The sequence below is a fragment of the Oncorhynchus gorbuscha genome, linkage group LG21 (assembly GCF_021184085.1).
Source record: "Oncorhynchus gorbuscha isolate QuinsamMale2020 ecotype Even-year linkage group LG21, OgorEven_v1.0, whole genome shotgun sequence".
NCBI lineage: Eukaryota > Metazoa > Chordata > Actinopteri > Salmoniformes > Salmonidae > Oncorhynchus > Oncorhynchus gorbuscha.
This window is the reverse complement of record NC_060193.1, coordinates 39,869,280-39,887,335: the sequence shown is the minus strand read 5'-3', so window position 1 is coordinate 39,887,335 and position 18,056 is coordinate 39,869,280. Positions and strand designations below refer to the sequence as shown.

At 42.3% G+C, this 18,056-nt stretch overlaps 2 protein-coding genes across 5 annotated transcripts in view; one reads left to right on the top strand and one right to left on the bottom strand.

The window, feature by feature from the left end:
- The window catches only part of lnpk (lunapark, ER junction formation factor), a 27,145-nt gene extending 10,825 nt beyond the window's left edge, over positions 1-16,320 (bottom strand). The window contains exons 1-10 of one of the 4 annotated variants that reach the window (XM_046320176.1): positions 11,573-11,711; positions 11,323-11,473; positions 10,585-10,674; positions 9,413-9,454; positions 8,816-9,003; positions 8,025-8,083; positions 7,682-7,722; positions 4,218-4,301; positions 4,069-4,123; positions 2,655-2,849 (exon numbers count right to left, since the gene is read on the bottom strand). In XM_046320176.1, the coding sequence (XP_046176132.1) occupies positions 2,655-2,849; positions 4,069-4,123; positions 4,218-4,301; positions 7,682-7,722; positions 8,025-8,083; positions 8,816-9,003; positions 9,413-9,454; positions 10,585-10,611 (691 nt within the window). In that variant the 5' untranslated portion in view covers positions 10,612-10,674; positions 11,323-11,473; positions 11,573-11,711. Of the gene's footprint in view, positions 1-2,654; positions 2,850-4,068; positions 4,124-4,217; positions 4,302-7,681; positions 7,723-8,024; positions 8,084-8,815; positions 9,004-9,412; positions 9,455-10,584; positions 10,675-11,322; positions 11,712-16,217 lie in introns of those variants that run through there. The other 3 variants (XM_046320177.1, XM_046320175.1, XM_046320178.1) reach the window with 3 other exon arrangements.
- mtx2 (metaxin 2) overlaps positions 15,531-18,056 on the top strand; it is a 26,594-nt gene continuing 24,068 nt past the window's right edge. Inside the window, exon 1 of the mRNA XM_046320179.1 lies at positions 15,531-15,690. Within this exon, the coding sequence (XP_046176135.1) occupies positions 15,651-15,690 (40 nt within the window). The 5' untranslated portion in view covers positions 15,531-15,650. The remainder of the gene's footprint in view (positions 15,691-18,056) is intronic.

The following is an 18,056-nucleotide window of genomic DNA, read 5'->3' as shown; positions in this document are numbered from 1 at the left end:
TGTCTAATATCCTGTTTTATGTGGTATGTGGTATTGTGTGTAGATTGATGATTTCGTTTGTATTTTTTTTAATCCATGTTAGAATAAGGCTGTAACGTAACAAAATGTGGACAAAGTGAAGCTGTTTGAAAACTTTCCTAATGCATGAATGTTCAATTGTCTTCTTCACACTATAAAATAATGCCACAGAATTCTAAGCAAATCTTGTCTGCTAAATTAACTACTGTAGCCCACAGCCAGATCAGGGCCTAACAGAAGAACAGTTGTCCTTATGAAATAGATTACTTTTTTTCATATAATGTTTCTTTAGACCTGTCTAAAATAAATAATGGATTTGTGATGGTATATTACACTTCTTAAAATGTAGATGTTCCAAAAGGTCTGCATCAGATGCTTGTAGGCTATGCGTTGAAGCCAGAAGATGCTAAATGTGTTTGTTAATTAACAGTCAATTATCGTGAGACCGGCAGATATTTGCTAGACAATCACTGGCTGACAAAATATAATGACCGCCATAGACCTCGTTGGGATGACCATATACCACATATCAAGTACATTTTTCTCATCAGCAAAGTCAGACTTAGTAAGGGATGAAAAAAGTCAAGTGCGAGTGTTCACGAAAGGCCTTTTTTGGGGGGGGCGCTGTGGGATTATTTAAGATACTCTTCAAAGAGATAGCCATCCTGTTGTTTTCGGAAGATGGGCAGGGTCTCTGGTGCCCTAGTTTCAGGGGGAAGCTGGTTCCACCATTGGGGTACCAGGACAGAGAAGAGTGGACTTGGCTGAGGGATAGGAGGACCAAGAGACCAGAGGCAGCAGGACGGACTATCCGGATTGGGGTGTAAGATTTAAGAATAGCCCCCTCTTGCTGCTCCGTAGGCAAGTACCATGGTTTTGTAGTGGATGCGTTCTTCGATTGGAAACCAGTGGAGTATGGGGAGGAGTGGGGTGACATGGAAGATTGGTTGAACACCAGGAGGGCTGCAGTGTTCTGGATAAGTTGCAGGGGTTTGATGGCGCAAGCGGGGAGCTCGGCCAACAGCGAGTTGCAGTCGTTCAGACGAGAGATAACAAGCGCCTGGATTAGGACCTGCTGTGCTTCCTGTGTGAGGTAGGGTCATACTCTACAGATGTTGTAAAACAAACCTGCTGGAGCGAGTCACTGATTTGAACGACAGGTGTTGTCCAGGGTCACGTCAAGATTCTTTACACTCTGGGAGGGGGACACAGTGGAGTTGTCAACCATGATGGAGAGGTCTTGGAGCGGACAGGCCTTCCCCAGGAGAAAGAGCAGCTTTGTCTTATTGAGGTTGAGCTTGAGGTGGTGGGCCAGCATTAAAGCTGAGAAATCTGCCAGACACACAGAGATGGGTGTCACCACCTTGGTGTCAGAAGGGGTAGTTTAGTGTCACCCGCATAGCAATAACAGGAGATTCCATGGGAGGATATGACAGAGTGACTTAATGTACAGAGAGAAGAGGAGAGGGCCTAGAACTGAGATAAGATAAAATAGGAGAATAGGAGAGAGTAGTGAAGACTGCAACATGACCATCTGGGAGGGGCTGAGTGGATAGGGTTGGAGGAGAGACAAGACAGTAAAGGAAACAAACAGCCTCTAGTAAAGATGTGGTCAAGAGTATTGCCTGCCTTGTGAGGGGAGGGGACTTAGAAAGGGTGAGGTTAAAAGATGGAAAGAAACAGTTGGAAAGAAACAAATTCAGACATCGGGAGGTTGAAGTCACCGAGTACAAGGAGTGGTGAGCCATCGTCAGGAAATGAGCTCATCAAGGTGTCAAGCTCATTGAGGAAGTTTCACTTGGAAAATGTTGAGTAGGTTGTGTAGATCAGTTGAATCCCTTTTTAGATGGAAAGTAGTGTGGAAGGGCCACCAGAGGGCAGGCTGGGCTCACAGATAGTAGCCCAACAAGGCATGTGACACAAGGTAACCAAAGGCAATTAAGCACAGCTGACGGTACTAATGACATTCACTTTCCCCTATAAGAGAGAGGATGGAACCAGCAGACAGAGGGAAGATAAATTATCTCTGTAGAACGACTACCAAGAGAGGGGAGCTATCCAAGAAGATCAATTAAGACGGTGACAAATCTGTGATTGTTGTTATAGTTTAATTAAAGATAGTCGTCTTGTGTTCCTGTGTGATCTCAAGAAGATGTTAGTTGTTCCTTGGGAGATTCTCATTGATTGTGTTTGTATTGTCAGAAATCTCTCAATAGAGAACTGTGTTCAATCAAGAAAACCTACTCCTGACTCGTTTATTCCACCTTTCCGCTTTAGAGTGACACCAAATTACTTGGTCCACTCATTAGACAATAGACAAATCTTTCCTAGCAATGATTGTTATTTTCTACATATAGGATCATACAATTATTGCCTGATGATCTTCCCTGATGATTCCATCAGATTGAAATACTGTCAGACTGAACTTTATTTGATTACATTGCCTTTTTCACATGGTGTGGTCACCTAGAAGTTGCTGATATCAAAATAGGGTCGTGGGCCACAAGAGTTTGGTAAACCCAGATATAGGGGGACCAGAAAGCGCTAAAGAACTTTTGTACAATTCTGTTAACTGTGAAATTATTATTTCTCATTCAAAACAGCCCAAATAACTATCCTATTAGATCTTTACTCACCCATGCCTGGGATAGGGGTGCAGGGTGTCATAGGGGGTCTCCTCATCATGGTTTGCTGGGCGACTGCGGCAGACAGGCCTCTATCTGGGGGTCCTCCTGGGGGCCCACCTGGGGCTGAGCGAGGAAGGGGACCCGTAGGGGTGGTTCCAGCACCCATGACAGGGGGCCTCAAGGCTATGTTGCGTTGACGGAGTTCTGAAGAAGAGGGATATGTAGAAAAGGTATTCTTTCTCAAAATGAGGACACTACACAAATGGTTCTGAGTTTAAGGCATTCTGTTTAATTTTCATATCTACGGTAATGTGGGTTGAAGTACAGGGACATTTTCTTGCCATGCTCAAGGGCACAACGGCAGGAGATGGCATCTAGGATTTGACACCAGCAACCCTTGGTTGCCGACTCACATCATGAAGGATTTTTCCTGTCTGATTAGGGGTTCAAAACGCCAACATTCCGATTGCTGGCCCACATCTGTAATAGCACATTTCCATGCAAAATTTACCGCAGTGTTTTACCCAGAAAGTTCATGCTCTTCTGTTTCCATCTACGAAGGCCGGCACCCGTGTCTCGCTGGGCTATTGGCTCCTGCGGACCTGCTCTCACTTGGGGCCAAAGTGGGGCTACTGGTACTTTTCAGCCAGCATTTGCATATCAATGTCTAACTAAACGTCTCCACCTTCTCACAAAGATTTTTATTATACAAAGGTGGTTGACTCTCACTGTCAGCTCTAGCTATGGAAATGCAATTTCCCAGTATAACATAAGGGTGTATACACTAGTGCAGGGGTGGGCAGACTTTTTGGCTCGAGGGCCAAATCGGGATTTTGAAATTCAGAGACGAAAAATGTCTCTGTTGTTGACCTGATTTGTTTGTCAAAATCTATTTCTGTGCCAGAAAAAGTGCAGTTATTTAACCTTTTATTTTACGTCAGACCATTATCATTTCTACATACTTTCTATTACGTTTTAGACATTCAAGAGAGGCCTGGACATATTTTTAACCCTTAATAAAGCCCCCCCCCCACCCTGAAAAAAAACAGGGTTGGGCTCGTAGTTTGCCCAACCTTGCAGCATAAAAGACTACCTGCCACCCCCATTCATTGAACGGAAGTCCTCAAGGGGCATTGAATAAACAATTCCCACAAGCGCTCACTCAATTATGGTCAACCTATTTGTTCATTGACTAAACGTAGAGAAAGAAGTGTGTGACTGCTCTCCTGAATGTAATCAATTATACAGGACTGACAGCTCAGGCTCACACTGTGAGCACATGAACAGATCAATTCTATGTAACCTAGTCAACCACATAAATTATGTGGTAGCAATCAAAAGGTAAGTAAGGCATTTATAGTTTTACTATCTTTGGCTTTATGCTTGAATACAAAAACAACTAATGTATAAAGGATGCCTTCACCTTGGCCCGGTCCAGGAGTCATCTGACCTGGCCTGGTTGGCGTGAATTCCATTTCCTTTCAAAATAAAATAAGAATCTCAGATCAATTCATAATTTAAATAAATATCAGATTAAGTCATTCGTTCGTTTAAAAAACATACTGTACTTACCACTTTCTTATTTGCTTCAGGATCAAATCTCTCAAGAATTAACTTGGCATTTTTGTATGTTTCAGTCTCCATCACCTCTTCCAACTGAAAAAGAAAATCAGTTAAGGAACTGTCTGCACAACATAAGAATACAAAGGGAGGGTATATTACCAGTAAACAAACATTTTGGTAGCTTTCAAGTTAAAATACATATATACTGGAAAAATATATACATGCAACATGTAAAGTGTTGGTCCCATGTTTCATGAGCTGAAATAGAAGATCCCAGAAATGTTCCATACACAAAAAAAGCTTTTCTCTCCAATGTTGTGCACAAATTAGTTTACATCCCTGTTGGGGAGCATTCCTCCTTTGCCAAGATAATCCATCCACTTGACAGGTGTGGCATATCAAGAAGCTGATTAAACAGCATGATCATTACACAAGTGCACCTTGTGCTGGGGACAATAAAAGGCTACTCTAAAATGTGCAGTTTGAGGGAGTGTGCGATTCGCTTGCTGAATGCAGAAATTTCCACCACAGCTGTTGCCAGAGAATTGAATGTTCATTTCTCTACCATAAGCCACCTCCAACGTCATTTTAGAGAATTTAGTAGTACATCCAACCGGCCTCACAACCACAGACCACATGTAACCACGCCAGACAGGTCATCTGGCTTCTTCACCTGTGGGATTGTCTGAGACCAGCCACCTGGACAGCTGATGAAACTGGTTTTGCAAAACCGAAGAATTTCCGCAACAATTGTCAGAAACCTTCTAAGGGAAGCTCATCTACGTGCTCATCGTCCTCACTAAGTAGGAGTGGCAAACCTCAACTATATCTTGTAATAAATCATGTGGAAATTGAGCAAGTTGAGTTGACAAAACTGCTTGGAGTAACACCAAATTGTAAACGGTCATGGTCAAAACATATTGATGCAGTAGTAGCTAAGACAGGGAGAAGTCTGTCTATAATAAAGCGATGCTATGTCTTCTTAACAACACTATCAACAAGGCAGGTCCTACAGGCCCTAGTTTTGTTGCACCTTGACTACTGTTCAGTCATGTAGTCAGGTGTCACACCTGAGCTACTTTGGTTACAAAAAGTTGGTTGCACCAGCATATTAGAAAAAAACATAACCCAAGGACATTCAACAAGCACAGCACTTACAAATTACTGATGATTGGCTGAGAGAAATAATAAAAAGCTTGTGGGGGCTACTTTATTAGACTTCAGTGCAACTTTTGACATTATTGATCCGAGTCTACTGCTGGAAAAACATGTGTTATGACTTTACATCCCTGCTATATTGTGGATAAAGAGTTACCTGTCTAACAGAACACAGAGGGTGTTCTTTAATGGATGCCTCTCCAACATAATCCAGGTAGATTCAGGAATTCCACAAGGCAGCTTTTTTTTCTAGACCCCTTTTTTCAATCTTTACTAACGACATGCCACTGGTTTTGAGTAAAGCCATTGTGTCTATGTATGCGGATGACTCAACACTATACATGTCAGCTACTACAGCGACTGAAATGGCTGCAATACTTAACATGGGTGGCAAGGAATACGTTTATCCTAAATATTTAAAAAACTAAAAGCATTACATTTGGGACAAATCATTCACTAAACCCCAACTAAATATTGTAATAAGTCATGTGGAAATTGAGCAAGTTGAGATGACGAAGCTGCAATCCAGTAGCTGTGGATTGTAAACTGCCATGGTCAAAACATATTGATACAACAGTAGCTAGGATGGGAAGAAGTCTGTCCATAAAAAAGCACTACCCTTGTTAACAGCACTAACAACAAGGCAGGTCCTACAGGCTCTAGTTAATCGCATCTGGACTACTGTTCACTCGTGTGGTCAGGTGCCACAAAGAGAGACTTTGCAATTAGCTCAGAACAGGGCAGCACGGCTGGTCCTTGGAGGTACACAGAGAGCTAATATTAATAATATGTGTGTCAATCTCTCCTGGCTGAAAGTGGAGGAGAGATTGACTTCGTCACTACTTTTATTTATGAGAGGTATTGACATATTTAATGCACCGAGCTGTCTGTCTAAACTACTGGCAGACAGCTCAGACACCCACGCATACCCCAAAAGACATGCCACAAGAGGTCTCTTCACAGTCCCATGTACAGAAGAGACTATGGGAGGCACACAGTACTACATAGAGCCATGACTACATGGAACTCTATTCCACATCAAGTAACTGACGCAAGCAGTGAAATTAGATTTAAAAAACACCTTATGGAACAGCGGGGACTGAAGCAACACAAACATTGGCATAGACACATGTGCGCGTACACACAATAACATACGCACTATACATACACATGGATTTAGTACTGTAGATATGTGGTAGTGGTGGAGTAGGGACCTGAGGGCACAAAGTGTGTTGTGAAATCTGTGAATGTATTGTAAATGTTGTAAATGTTTAAAACTGTATAAACTGCCTTAATTTTGCTGGACCCAAGGAAGAGTAGCTACTGCTTTGGCAGCAGCTAATGGGGTTCCATAATAAATACAAATACAATAACATGATAAACACTAATAGTAAATCATAGTGTCTATGTATACCTTACAACAGGATTTAAAATAATTTTACGCTTATAACATTATCCTAATTTGTTGTAACTGAAAATGTGTACTCAGTGGCAGAAAAAACTGGGGCTGAGTGAGGAAGGGGACCCGTCGGTGTGAACACCAAAACTGCTATGTAAGGAAATTCTGATTTTGTTTGCAATTCAACACCAAACATTGTTAATTGTTAGCTAGCAGAAGATAAATAATAACATGCACCAAAATCAGTAATGGGGTGTGAAAATCCATCAGCCACAATTATTGGAAGTTATTAGACATGACAGAAAATGACATCCTCTCCATGCTTACTGCTATACATTTACAGAGAATCGTTAAGGGAGCGCTTTATGGAACACAGTCTCTTTGCCAATTAGCCTGCATTGATTTTAGATGATTTCTTAGCACTGGCAATTAGTTCACTGCAAAGTGCTCTAAGAGCTCAATAAAGGCTTCCTAAGAAGGCAGGAGACTTCCATTGTAAGCTTGAGGCACCTGTACTCAATGCCTGCCTGCTGTAGCAAAGAGCCTCCCTCTACTAAGGGAAAGGGGTAGGAGATGGGGGGGTGCAAAATTCTAAAAAGGGGTGTAATATGCATAGATCAGCACAAATTACATCAATGTGATTCAAAGGTTAGAGTGCATGCGAGTTGTGCAAGGAGCTCCTGACACGATTAAACATTTAGGGTATTAAAAGGGCAATCAGGGAAAGAGGCATTGTGTCATTAAGATATCAGCTCTGGATCAATAACACGCTTACTTCAAAACACTAAAGGGCTGGTTTCTCCATTGAGCGTGTTTTTTAGGCCAGGACTAGGATTAATTTGTGTCCACGAAACCAGCTCTGCCCTGAATTATATACAATTATTGGAAGAAATAAGATATAAAAATCTACACTTACAATTTTTCTTTTTTCAACTTTTAAATCTTCTAGTTTGTCATCTGAAACAAAAGTGACGAGGAATGCGTTGAGTATTTGTCATGAAACACATGCATTTTCAAACATCTGCATTTTAAGAGACATTTATATTGCTAAATATTTTTAGTATTCATTCTTTTTCAACAATTGGACATTTACAATTGGACAGACTTGCAATTCAAAACAAGATAAGATAAACTTAATGTAAAGAAGAGAATCCTACGTGTGTAAAAACAAAAATATAGAACAAAGTTACTTTTGTCCTCCAAAGAAGGGGGTGGTTGATGGGCCAAAAAAAATGGAATAAAAATAAGAGAAGCCTTACTGTTTCTTTCCGTTCGCTTTGAGAAAAGGAATAACAGCAGCTTCCTCATAAACCACACTCTGAAAAGCAATCAGGAATATTAGAATGCAGCAGAAACAGTCTTCCATTGTTGAATAGTTACTCAGAAAAGCAGATCAGAGAGAGCATCACTTTCTGTGGTAAAGCATTTTGTGATCAATGGAACAAAACAGAAGATTCTTCACTTTGAAGATTATGTGGTGGAAATTTTACATGGCAGGACATGACCTGAAAGAGTAGTATAGGCCTACATTTTGAAAAGTAACTTTGGCATTAGATGCACAAAACCAGTACAGTTGTGGAATAAGAAAAACTATTGATTTAAACAAATATAAAAATCTATGTCTGTGCGTGGAAGATTTCATGTGAATGAAAAAATGTAGATGCTCGGCATCTTCTCTGACTTATGTGCCAGGGGTACTTTTGAACTGCCAACAAACATCTTTACAAAGGAGGCTGCAGGCACATAATAGTATACATACTTAAAGGGGTAATCAGGGATTGGTGCATACATTGTTTTATAATTTTAAATAAAGGATATATAGCCATTGATTCTTGAAGAATACAACTTTCTTATCAGAAACCAAAATATAAGCTTGTTATACACCGATGTTTGTAAATAATGTAATTTCAAACAAACACAGTATAGCTATAGAACATTAATCCCATGTTTACCAACAACAACAAAAAAGAGCACCACTTCATTGTTGTTTGAATCCCAGATTGCCTCTTTAAGGTTATGTGTGGCAGTGGACAGAGTAGGCTATACTTACAATATAGGAAATAGAAATAAGGGCAAAGTCATCACGATGCGTCCTGTCCATTGTTCGGGGAGATAGCAGAAGTAAACACTTATGCAAGTAATAAGATAAAGCACAGATGAATACAGAAGCAGTCTTCCCACCCACAACTTCTCCAATCTCTGATTCTTCGCTCTAAATTCCTCAAGGTCCTTAATATCCTGAAAAGACAACAAAATGCCATGACAAGTATTTTATAACAGATAACAGGTAATACTTGGATTATAAGAATTATGGAATGCTTGGGTAATGCTAGAGTATTTCCTAGCCTTATGCTACAATTAAAAAGGGTTTAATGTAGCGTTCTAATTCTTCTCTAAAAAGTATAACCTAGTATCTAGTATCTGACAGCCAATGTGCTGGCCAAAGTCAGAGTTGTGGACATCTGTACCGGTCACTAAAAGATCAAAACAGATCACTGCCTGACTGATAATTACAGACAGATACAAGATGAAGCTCATGGACAGGACTGTGGGAGAAGCTTGGTGCTGCAAACAATTTTTTGAATACTAGTAGCCTATATAATGTTGAAAAGTAGGGCTTATAGCAACATTTAACCTAATTACTTACCTTGTCAATGCCTTCTAGAAGTTCCACCGTCATTGGTTTAGCCTGTTTGAAGATTAGATACAATTTACTTCTGAATCACTCAAAACAAATGGCTACGACCAGATGTGTGTGCAACGCTTTTTCTCTCTGAATAATAAAAAAGGTAATTAATAGATATGATGAACATTAACTTCAACACATCATGCATGCCCTCAAACGCCAAAAACATTGCCTCAATTCCATTCTGACACTAGCCAGACAGTACAGTTCAGTTGACTAGTCAGTGATGTAGGCTACTTGATTACGTTAATTTAAACTGAAACCTTGAAATGCTAAGGGAGCATTGGGTTGGTAGCTAGCTAGTTAGACAGTGGAGTAGTCGGTTTCTCCAGATTTATTCAACCCTGTTTTATAAGCGCAGAGATCGACTCTACCACTTGAGCATGCTTTTGTTGCACAATCAATGGCGTGCTGGGCTTCAGGCAAGAAGGTTGATGGCTCAAGACGCACTTCCTGCTTGTTTCATTACATTGGTGTCCGAAGTGGGATCGGAGCTCGCATCCACTAGTGTGTGTGCTTGACTGGTGAGCGCGTTCCTGTAAGACGGCGTCCTACGAGGTCTAACGCAAGGACATGCTCTTTGAGAGGGAGTTATCTTGTTTTGCACACTTTGTACAAAATAATAAAATACAGTACTACAGGATATTTCTTAACGTAGCTCTTTATTAGCTAGCTATAACTGGCATGTTCACATGTCGCCAACCAGGATCAAACTGCCCATGACCTAACCATTTGGGTGGTGTTAACCAATCATAACACAGTATGGTATGGTGGTAAAATGCATCCAATTACAATTCAGTATGTTTTCACATATGAATATTAGAGGAGTTGTGTAGGGACCCTGGTTTATAAGCTTGGATAACGACTGTGCCACTTAAGCATGCTTTTGTTGCACAGTCGATGGAGCTCGGCTTCAACCCAGAAGGTTTGGGGTTCCCGCTTCTGACACCAATGTAATGAAACAGGCAGGGAGTGTAGCTATAAACCTCAACCTAATGCCAAAAAGCATACCTAAGTGGCAGAGTCGATATCTGCGTTTATAAACCAGGGTTGCTAGAATACATTGGATTATTATAGCTAAACTAGTTTACGTTACTGTTACGGACTTTAACGTTTAACGTGCATATAGTTACCTTCCACCGGGAAACAACAGCGCCCATCTCTGTAGAATGTATGGTGTGTCCCGCTCCTCGTCCACTCTTTCCTTTACGTTAGCTAGCTGCCTAAAAGTGTTGAAAAGGAAAAGGTAAGACATAGCTTGCTACCTAAACAATAGCTCAGATGGCTAGCTAGGTAAGGTTACAGAATGGAAAGTGCAAACGATAGCTAGCCCATTCAGATGGTTGTTACTGGCTATGAAGTAAAAATGCACGAATAAAAAAAATGTGCTCTTTGGTCTTACTTTATGGTTAGGCATACGGTTAGCATTGTGGTTAAGGTTAGGTTTAAACTCTGATTTTAAGAAGAAGCATTTTAGAAATAGTCCGTGTACACTTTAGCAAGATTTATGACTTTGTGGCTGTGGTAACTAGTGCAACCCCCCCATTGACAGACAAAAAGTCGAAGCTAACGCTAAACAGCCCTGACATGTTCCATTGAAGCACCTGAAGGAAAATGCTCAGTGTTGGGCATGACTGACACGGTTTTGTAATCCTGAGTCACTCAACAGAATTGTATAGACTAACGTAACACTGTAGATTGATGCTTGTGACAGCTCGCTAGCTGACATAAATTGGCTAGCTAGCTAGCAGAATATTACTAGCAGCATACGCTAGCACGTAACGTTAGCCTAACGTTAGTGTGTTAAACAGACAGGCCTAATGTTAATCATTCTTAGGCCTAATAGAAATACATCAAAGTCTGGTACTTACGGTTGCTTGATAGCTATTTCATGTTAGATAGGTTCGTGTCATGCAAGAAAGAGTCAATAACAATACGGGGGTTCGGGTTCTTCCTCGTCTTTTTCTCCTTCTATGGTAGAATGGTCCGCGAACAAACGTTTAGGGTCCATGCCGCCACCTACTGTGCGTGGTAATGATGGTTTACTACACTACATACAGTAGTAGCGCTGGCTACATCAGTATAAAAGAAAATAAACACAAAACACCTAAACCCTCCTACCTAATTATGTTCCCGCGTAACGCAGCGCTAGAGTGCTAGAGGTGTCACTACAGACCCTGGTTCAATCCCGGGCTGTATCACAACAGACCGTGATCTGGAGTCCCATAGGGCGGCGCACAATTGGCCCAGCGTCGTCTTGGTTAGGGGAGGAATTGGCTCAAATGCATTAAGAAGTCAATCAATTCCACAAATTAACGTTTAACAAGGCACACCTAATTGAAATACATTCCAGGTGACCACCTCATGAAGTTGGTTGAGAGAATGCCAAGTGTGTGCAAAGCGGTTTTAAAGCAAAAGGATAGCTACTTTGAAACATCTAAAATATATTGTTAAACCCTTCTTTTTGCTGGCGCTTGGGCCCCCCACGGGCTTGGGCTCAGGGGCTTCAACTCCGGTAATGTCACACCCTGATCTGTTTCACCTGTCTTTGTGATTGTCTCCACCCCCCTCCAGGTGTGGCCCATCTTCCCAATTATCCCCTGTGTATTTATACTTGTATTCTCTGTTTTTATGTTGCCAGTTCATCTTGTTTGGTCAAGTCAACCAGTGGTTTGTGTCTCAAGCTCCTGGTGTTGAACCTTGCATGTCCTGACTCCGAGCCCATCTGCCTGACCCTGAGCCTGAGCCTGAGCCTGCCTGCTGACCTGTACCTTTGCCCACCTCTGGATTACTGACCTCTGCTCTAGCCTGAGCCTGCCTGCCACCCAGTACCGTTGCCCTACCTTTGGTTTTCTGACCATTGTCTGCCTTGACCTGTCAATTGCCTGCCCCTGTTGGAATATTAAACTCTTGTTCATTCAATGAGGTCTGCATCTGGGTCTTACCTTCATACCTGATAGATAAGGCCCTGCATTAATCCAGCCCTGGTGTTATGAGTTACTCATATTATTCTCCCACCTTTGATTTACATTAGGGCTTGTGTAGTTGTCTAATATTTGAGGGGCAATTACTACTTCCTCAGTCTCAACTTACAACGTGAAAAATACATTCTAGACTTTTTAATGCATAATGGAAAGATGTTTAACTTCACTGTTTCTATTTTTTTCACCTTTATTTAACCAGGTAGGCCAGTTGAGAACAAGTTCTCACTTACAACTGCGACCTGGCCAAGATAAAGCAAAGTAGTGCGACCAAAAACAACCACACAGTGTAGATGTGCAGATGATGATGTGCAATTAGAGATACTGGGGTGCAAAGGTGCAAGAGGTTAAGTAATAATATGGGGATGAGGTAGTTGGGTGTGCTATTTACAGATTGGCTGTGTACAGGTACAGTGATCGGTAAGCTGCTCTGACAGCTGATGCTTAAAGTTAGAGAGGGCGATATAAGACTCCAGCTTCAGAGATTTTTGCAATTCGTTCCAGTCATTGGCAACAGAGAACTGGAAGGAAAGGCGGCCAAAGGAAGTGTTGGCTTTGGGGATTGACCAGTGCAATATACCTGCTGGAGCGTGTGCTACAGGTGGGTGTTTCTATGGTGACCAGTGATGGTTCGAACGCAGGTAACTTATTGCAGGCTCTGTCTGTAAGCCCCACACTGTGTCACTTCACATTGACTGTGTTTGCGTGTGAGTACAGAAAATCACAGTAAATCACGTAGAGCTCCGAAACCCACGTAATCGGATTCGCCTTAACAAATCCGCAACTGAATCTAACTTTAAATAAAAAATAAAACAATTGTTTAACCATCATCAAGCAGACATTGTACTATTTTTCGTAAATTACTATAGATAAATGGCTGGCTCTATTTTTCCTTACACCGTAGGTTGATGTACTTTAATGTGAAGCGGTCAAATTAGCGCTGTATTACCATGTTCTACCTTTAATCCCAGAAAACAGGCATTAACGCAGAGCATTGAGGCCTCGACGCCATCTTGTTTCTGGGCTAAAAGTACATTTGGCCAAGCCTGTGCTCACCGAGTTTCGTCTTCTGAGTCTTTTCCTGTTTACGAGAAACGGCCATCTTGCCGATTTTAGGTTTATCATCTTTGTTGATCAGCAAAAGTGAGTAGTACTGCAGACTTTACAGAGGCATACAAGCAACAAATGAAGGTGAGTACATTACTTGATACATACTTTGTTGACATGTCAATAGGCTATTTAAGACAATGACAATGGTATATGGTCCTAACCCTATTAGAGGGGCTGAGTCACTGGCTTACTGGTGCTCTTTCATGCCGTCCATAGGAGGGGTGAGTCACTTGAGTGGGTTGATGATCACTGATGTGGTGTGGGGGCTGTGCTTTGGCAAAGTGGGTGGGGTTATATCCTTCCTGTTTGGCCCTGTCCGGGGGTGTCATCGGATGGGGCCACAGTGTCCCCTGACCCCTCCTGTCTCAGCCTCCAGTATTTATGCTGCAGTAGTTTATGTTTCGGGGGGCTAGGGTCAGTTTGTTATATCTGGAGTACTTCTCCTGTCCTATCTGGTGTCCTGTGTGAATTTAAGTATGTTCTCTCTAATTCTCTCTTTCTTCCTCTCTCTCGGAGGACCTGAGCCCTAGGACCATGCCTCAGGACTACCTGACATGATGACTCCTTGCTGTCCCCAGTCCACCTGGCTGTGCTGCTGCTCCAGTTTCAACTGTTCTGCCTGTGATGATTATTATTTGACCATGCTGGTCATTTATGAACATTTGAACATCGTGGCCATGTTCTGTTATAATCTCTGCAGTAGTTTATGTGTCGGGGGGCTAGGGTCAGTTTGTTATATCTGGAGTACTTCTCCTGTCTTATCCGGTGTCCTGTGTGAATTTAAGTATTCTCTCTCTAATTCTCTCTTTCTTTCTTTCTCTCTCTCAGAGGACCATGCCTCAGGACTACCTGGCATGATGACTCCTTGCTGTTCCCAGCCCACCTGGCCATGCTGCTGCTCCAGTTTCAACTGTTCTGCCTGCGGCTATGGAATCCTGACCTGTTCACCGGACGTGCTACCTGTCCCAGAACTATTATTTGACCATGCTGGTCATTGAACATTTGAACATCTTGGCCATGTTCTGTTATAATCTCCACCCGGCACAGCCAGAAGAGGACTGGCCACCCCTCATAGCCTGGTTCCTCTCTAGGTTTCTTCCTAGGTTTTGGCCTTTCTAGGGAGTTTTTCCAAGCCAACGTGCTTCAACACCTGCATTGCTTGCTGTTTGGAGTTTTAGGCTGGGTTTCTGTACAGCATTTTTAGATATCAGCTAATGTGGAAGGGCTTTATAAATAGATTTAATTTGTATATTCGTCTGAACCTTGTTCTCTCTGACAGTGCAGACAGTCACTCAGAGATGTGTAGATTTCAAGCATGCAGCAATATCATGAGAAAAGTAGATACTTGTCAAAATGTTGGAAAACCCCAAAACAGGGGGGCTAAGATGCAAATATGTAAAGGTTTTTAGGGACGTCTCTGCTTAACCAGTTATATGATGGAGGAACCCACACATAATAGGCTAACACATTTTTTTGTCTAGATCAAAAATATCCTGTTTAATTCTTCAGATGTTGTCCCTCTTTTTTTTTTTAGGAAATACGAACCAAACCTGTAACATATCACATTATATACGACAACAAAGATCACGTTACATGATCTCTGATTGTTCTGGCAATTCTCACATAGAAATGAATTGTGAGGAAGGATATTTAACATGCTTTTTTGCATTTGTATCACACGACACAGTTAAAAAAAAATCGTGATACATAAAAAAAGGTGGTAGCTTGTACAATTTTATTGAGACCATTTTTGGAAGTAAGCAGGTAAATGATAATTGCAGGCATATTTGGTTAGTATCTTGACATAACGGGAGCAGAGCTGGTGAATGGTAGCTTTCTGGGCAGAGAGGAGATCTTGTCCTATTCATCGTATCCTTTCCCCTGATACTTGGCCTGCATTCCTACTCTGAGTGTGGCTATGGGCTCAGGTCAGAGCGACGTGTTGGCGGAACGATAGTGATTGAACTAAATTTGGAGCAGGAAGAACAGGCGCGTCGTACCCCTGCGTCTGACGTCACCTTTATTACTCTACGCTAAGCGTGCCCTTAACCTTGTTTGCAACATTTTATTTTACACCATTCTGGGTTGAATTTCTGTCCGATTTCATCATGTCTCTTGCTGCAGAGGCATTCGTCTCCCAGATAGCAGGTAATGTGTGTAGTCTGTGTTCTGCAACATAAAGCTAACGTCATTAGCATTCGTTTTGTCGTTAGTTAGCATCAGATGCTAGCCACTAGCTAGCCGTGCAAATATTCATTTTTGTCTGCGGCTTCGCTGACAAATGAGGTAACTAGCTTTCCATATCAAACTAACGTAAACTCACTCACTTTTGTACATCGCATTGGTCCGTACAATTTACCTTATTTTAGCGCCCCAAAAACGTAATACTTCCAGATCAACTGTAATGTCAATACCATTGTAAAGCACAATTTCTCCCCTTTCCAACAGAATGACCCCACGCTACCCTTTTTTCTGCATGATTCAAGAAGGCAATGAGCCCCGTCAGGTCTTTAAAAAAAATGACTGGTGGGGAAGCGAAACTAATGCGTGATAGTGAGCAGGAGAGATGTTGAGAATAGCTTTTTTTTCACTCGATCTGTCCAACCTATCACCTTATCGCCTCTAAAATGTAAATAAGACACTATAAAGAGTTTATATAATGTGTCATTACATACCTATTTGAAGGTTTGTGTCGAATTTGAATCGGGTTTTTAGGGTGGTGCTAAAGTGATCTTGGAAGTAAACAGCAGCTTTGAGATTGATGATCGCATGCAATGATGACGCAGAAAATGACTATGTATCCCCCTTTACCCCCGTCACTGTCCATTTCTTGTTTTGAAAGGATGAGAGAAGTGCTACACCTGGTGGAGAGAGATTATAAAACAGGAATAGTTGCTTTATGCATGTGTAACAGAATAATTTTAAACCGTCCCTTCGCCCATACCCGGGCGCGAACCAGGGACCTTCTGCACACATCAACAACAGTCACCCACGAAGCATCGTTACCCATCGCTCCACAAAAGCCGCGGCCCTTGCAGAGCAGGGGGAACTACTACTTCAAGGTCTCAGAGCATGTGACGTAACCGATTGAAACGCTATTTAGCGCGCACCGCTAGCTAAGCTAGCCGTTTCACATCCGTTACACATGCAGGACATTACGGCATGACGCGTCACGATGTAACGGAGGGTCCGTTTTTTTCAACTTTTCTCCAATACTATAGAGCCATTACCATGTCGATCAACGCTTGAATAGAAACGTAGTTCACACCCCCGATTTTGAAGTCAACACAGTCACTGTAGTCCCATGAGTTTTCTTTGTAGCCTCGTTTGAATGTTGCGGTTGCGCACATTTGTACGGAATGGGGTGAGTTTACGTTACACTACACGAAAATATAAACGCAACATGTAAAGTGAGTTGAATGAAATCTCCCATACATTTTCCATACCCACAAAAAGCATATTTCTCTCTGATTTTGTGCACAAATTTGTTTACCTGACAGGTGTGGCATATCAAGAAGCTGACTAAACAGCATCATCATTTCACAGGTGCAACTTGTGCTGGGGACAATAAAAGGCCACTCAAAAATGTGCAGTTATGTCACACATGTCTCAAGTTGAGGGAGAGTGCAATTGGTATGCTGACTGCAGGAATGTCCACCAGAGCTGTTGACAGACTGCTAATTTCACGCAGTCGGGGCTTGAACCCGGGAATATAGGAGGAGACTATAGATGCACCCTTGGGGGCCCTTTTGAAAAATGTATTTTTATGTTTAAACTTTTTATTTAACTAGGCAAGTCAGTTAAAGGCCTAGGAATAGTGGGTTAACTGCCTTGTTCAGGGGCAGAACGACAGATTTGTACCTTGTCAGCTCGGGGATTCGATCTTGCAACCTTTCGGATACTAGGCTACGCTGCCGCCCTTGTGTTGAGGATCAGCGTGACAGATGTGTTGTCGCATCTTCATGAACCCTTTATACTTCTATCTTCCATTTTTAATGCTCTGGTACACAGGGAGGAGGCGGGGATGCTCCAGTACAGTAGGTGGCGTTAATGTTAGATGCCAACCACCAATAAACCCCACAGAAGAAGTAGAACGAGAACACTGGTAGAAAGTGTCTTTTGCCCCCGCCTGTCGGGCACTGCTTTCCTGCAGTTATTTTAACGACGGCGATGGAAGGTATTAGCGAAGAACACTGGGTGCTAGTGTAATAGTAAAGACTTTAGTCTGTCCCCTCGACCCGGGCGCGAACCAGGGACGCTCTGCACACATAAACAGTCACCCTCGAAGCATCGTTACCCATCGCTCCACAAAAGCCGCGGCCCTTGCAGAGCAAGGGGAACCACTACTTCAAGGTCTCGGGGCAAGTGACGTCACCGATTTGAAACGCCACTAGCGCGCACCACTGCTAACTAGCTAGCCATTTCACATCGACTACACTCGCTAGGACTCCGATGCATAGCAGGCGGGATATGGAGCTAGCGCCTGTTGGGCACTGCTTTCCCGACAGTTCTGT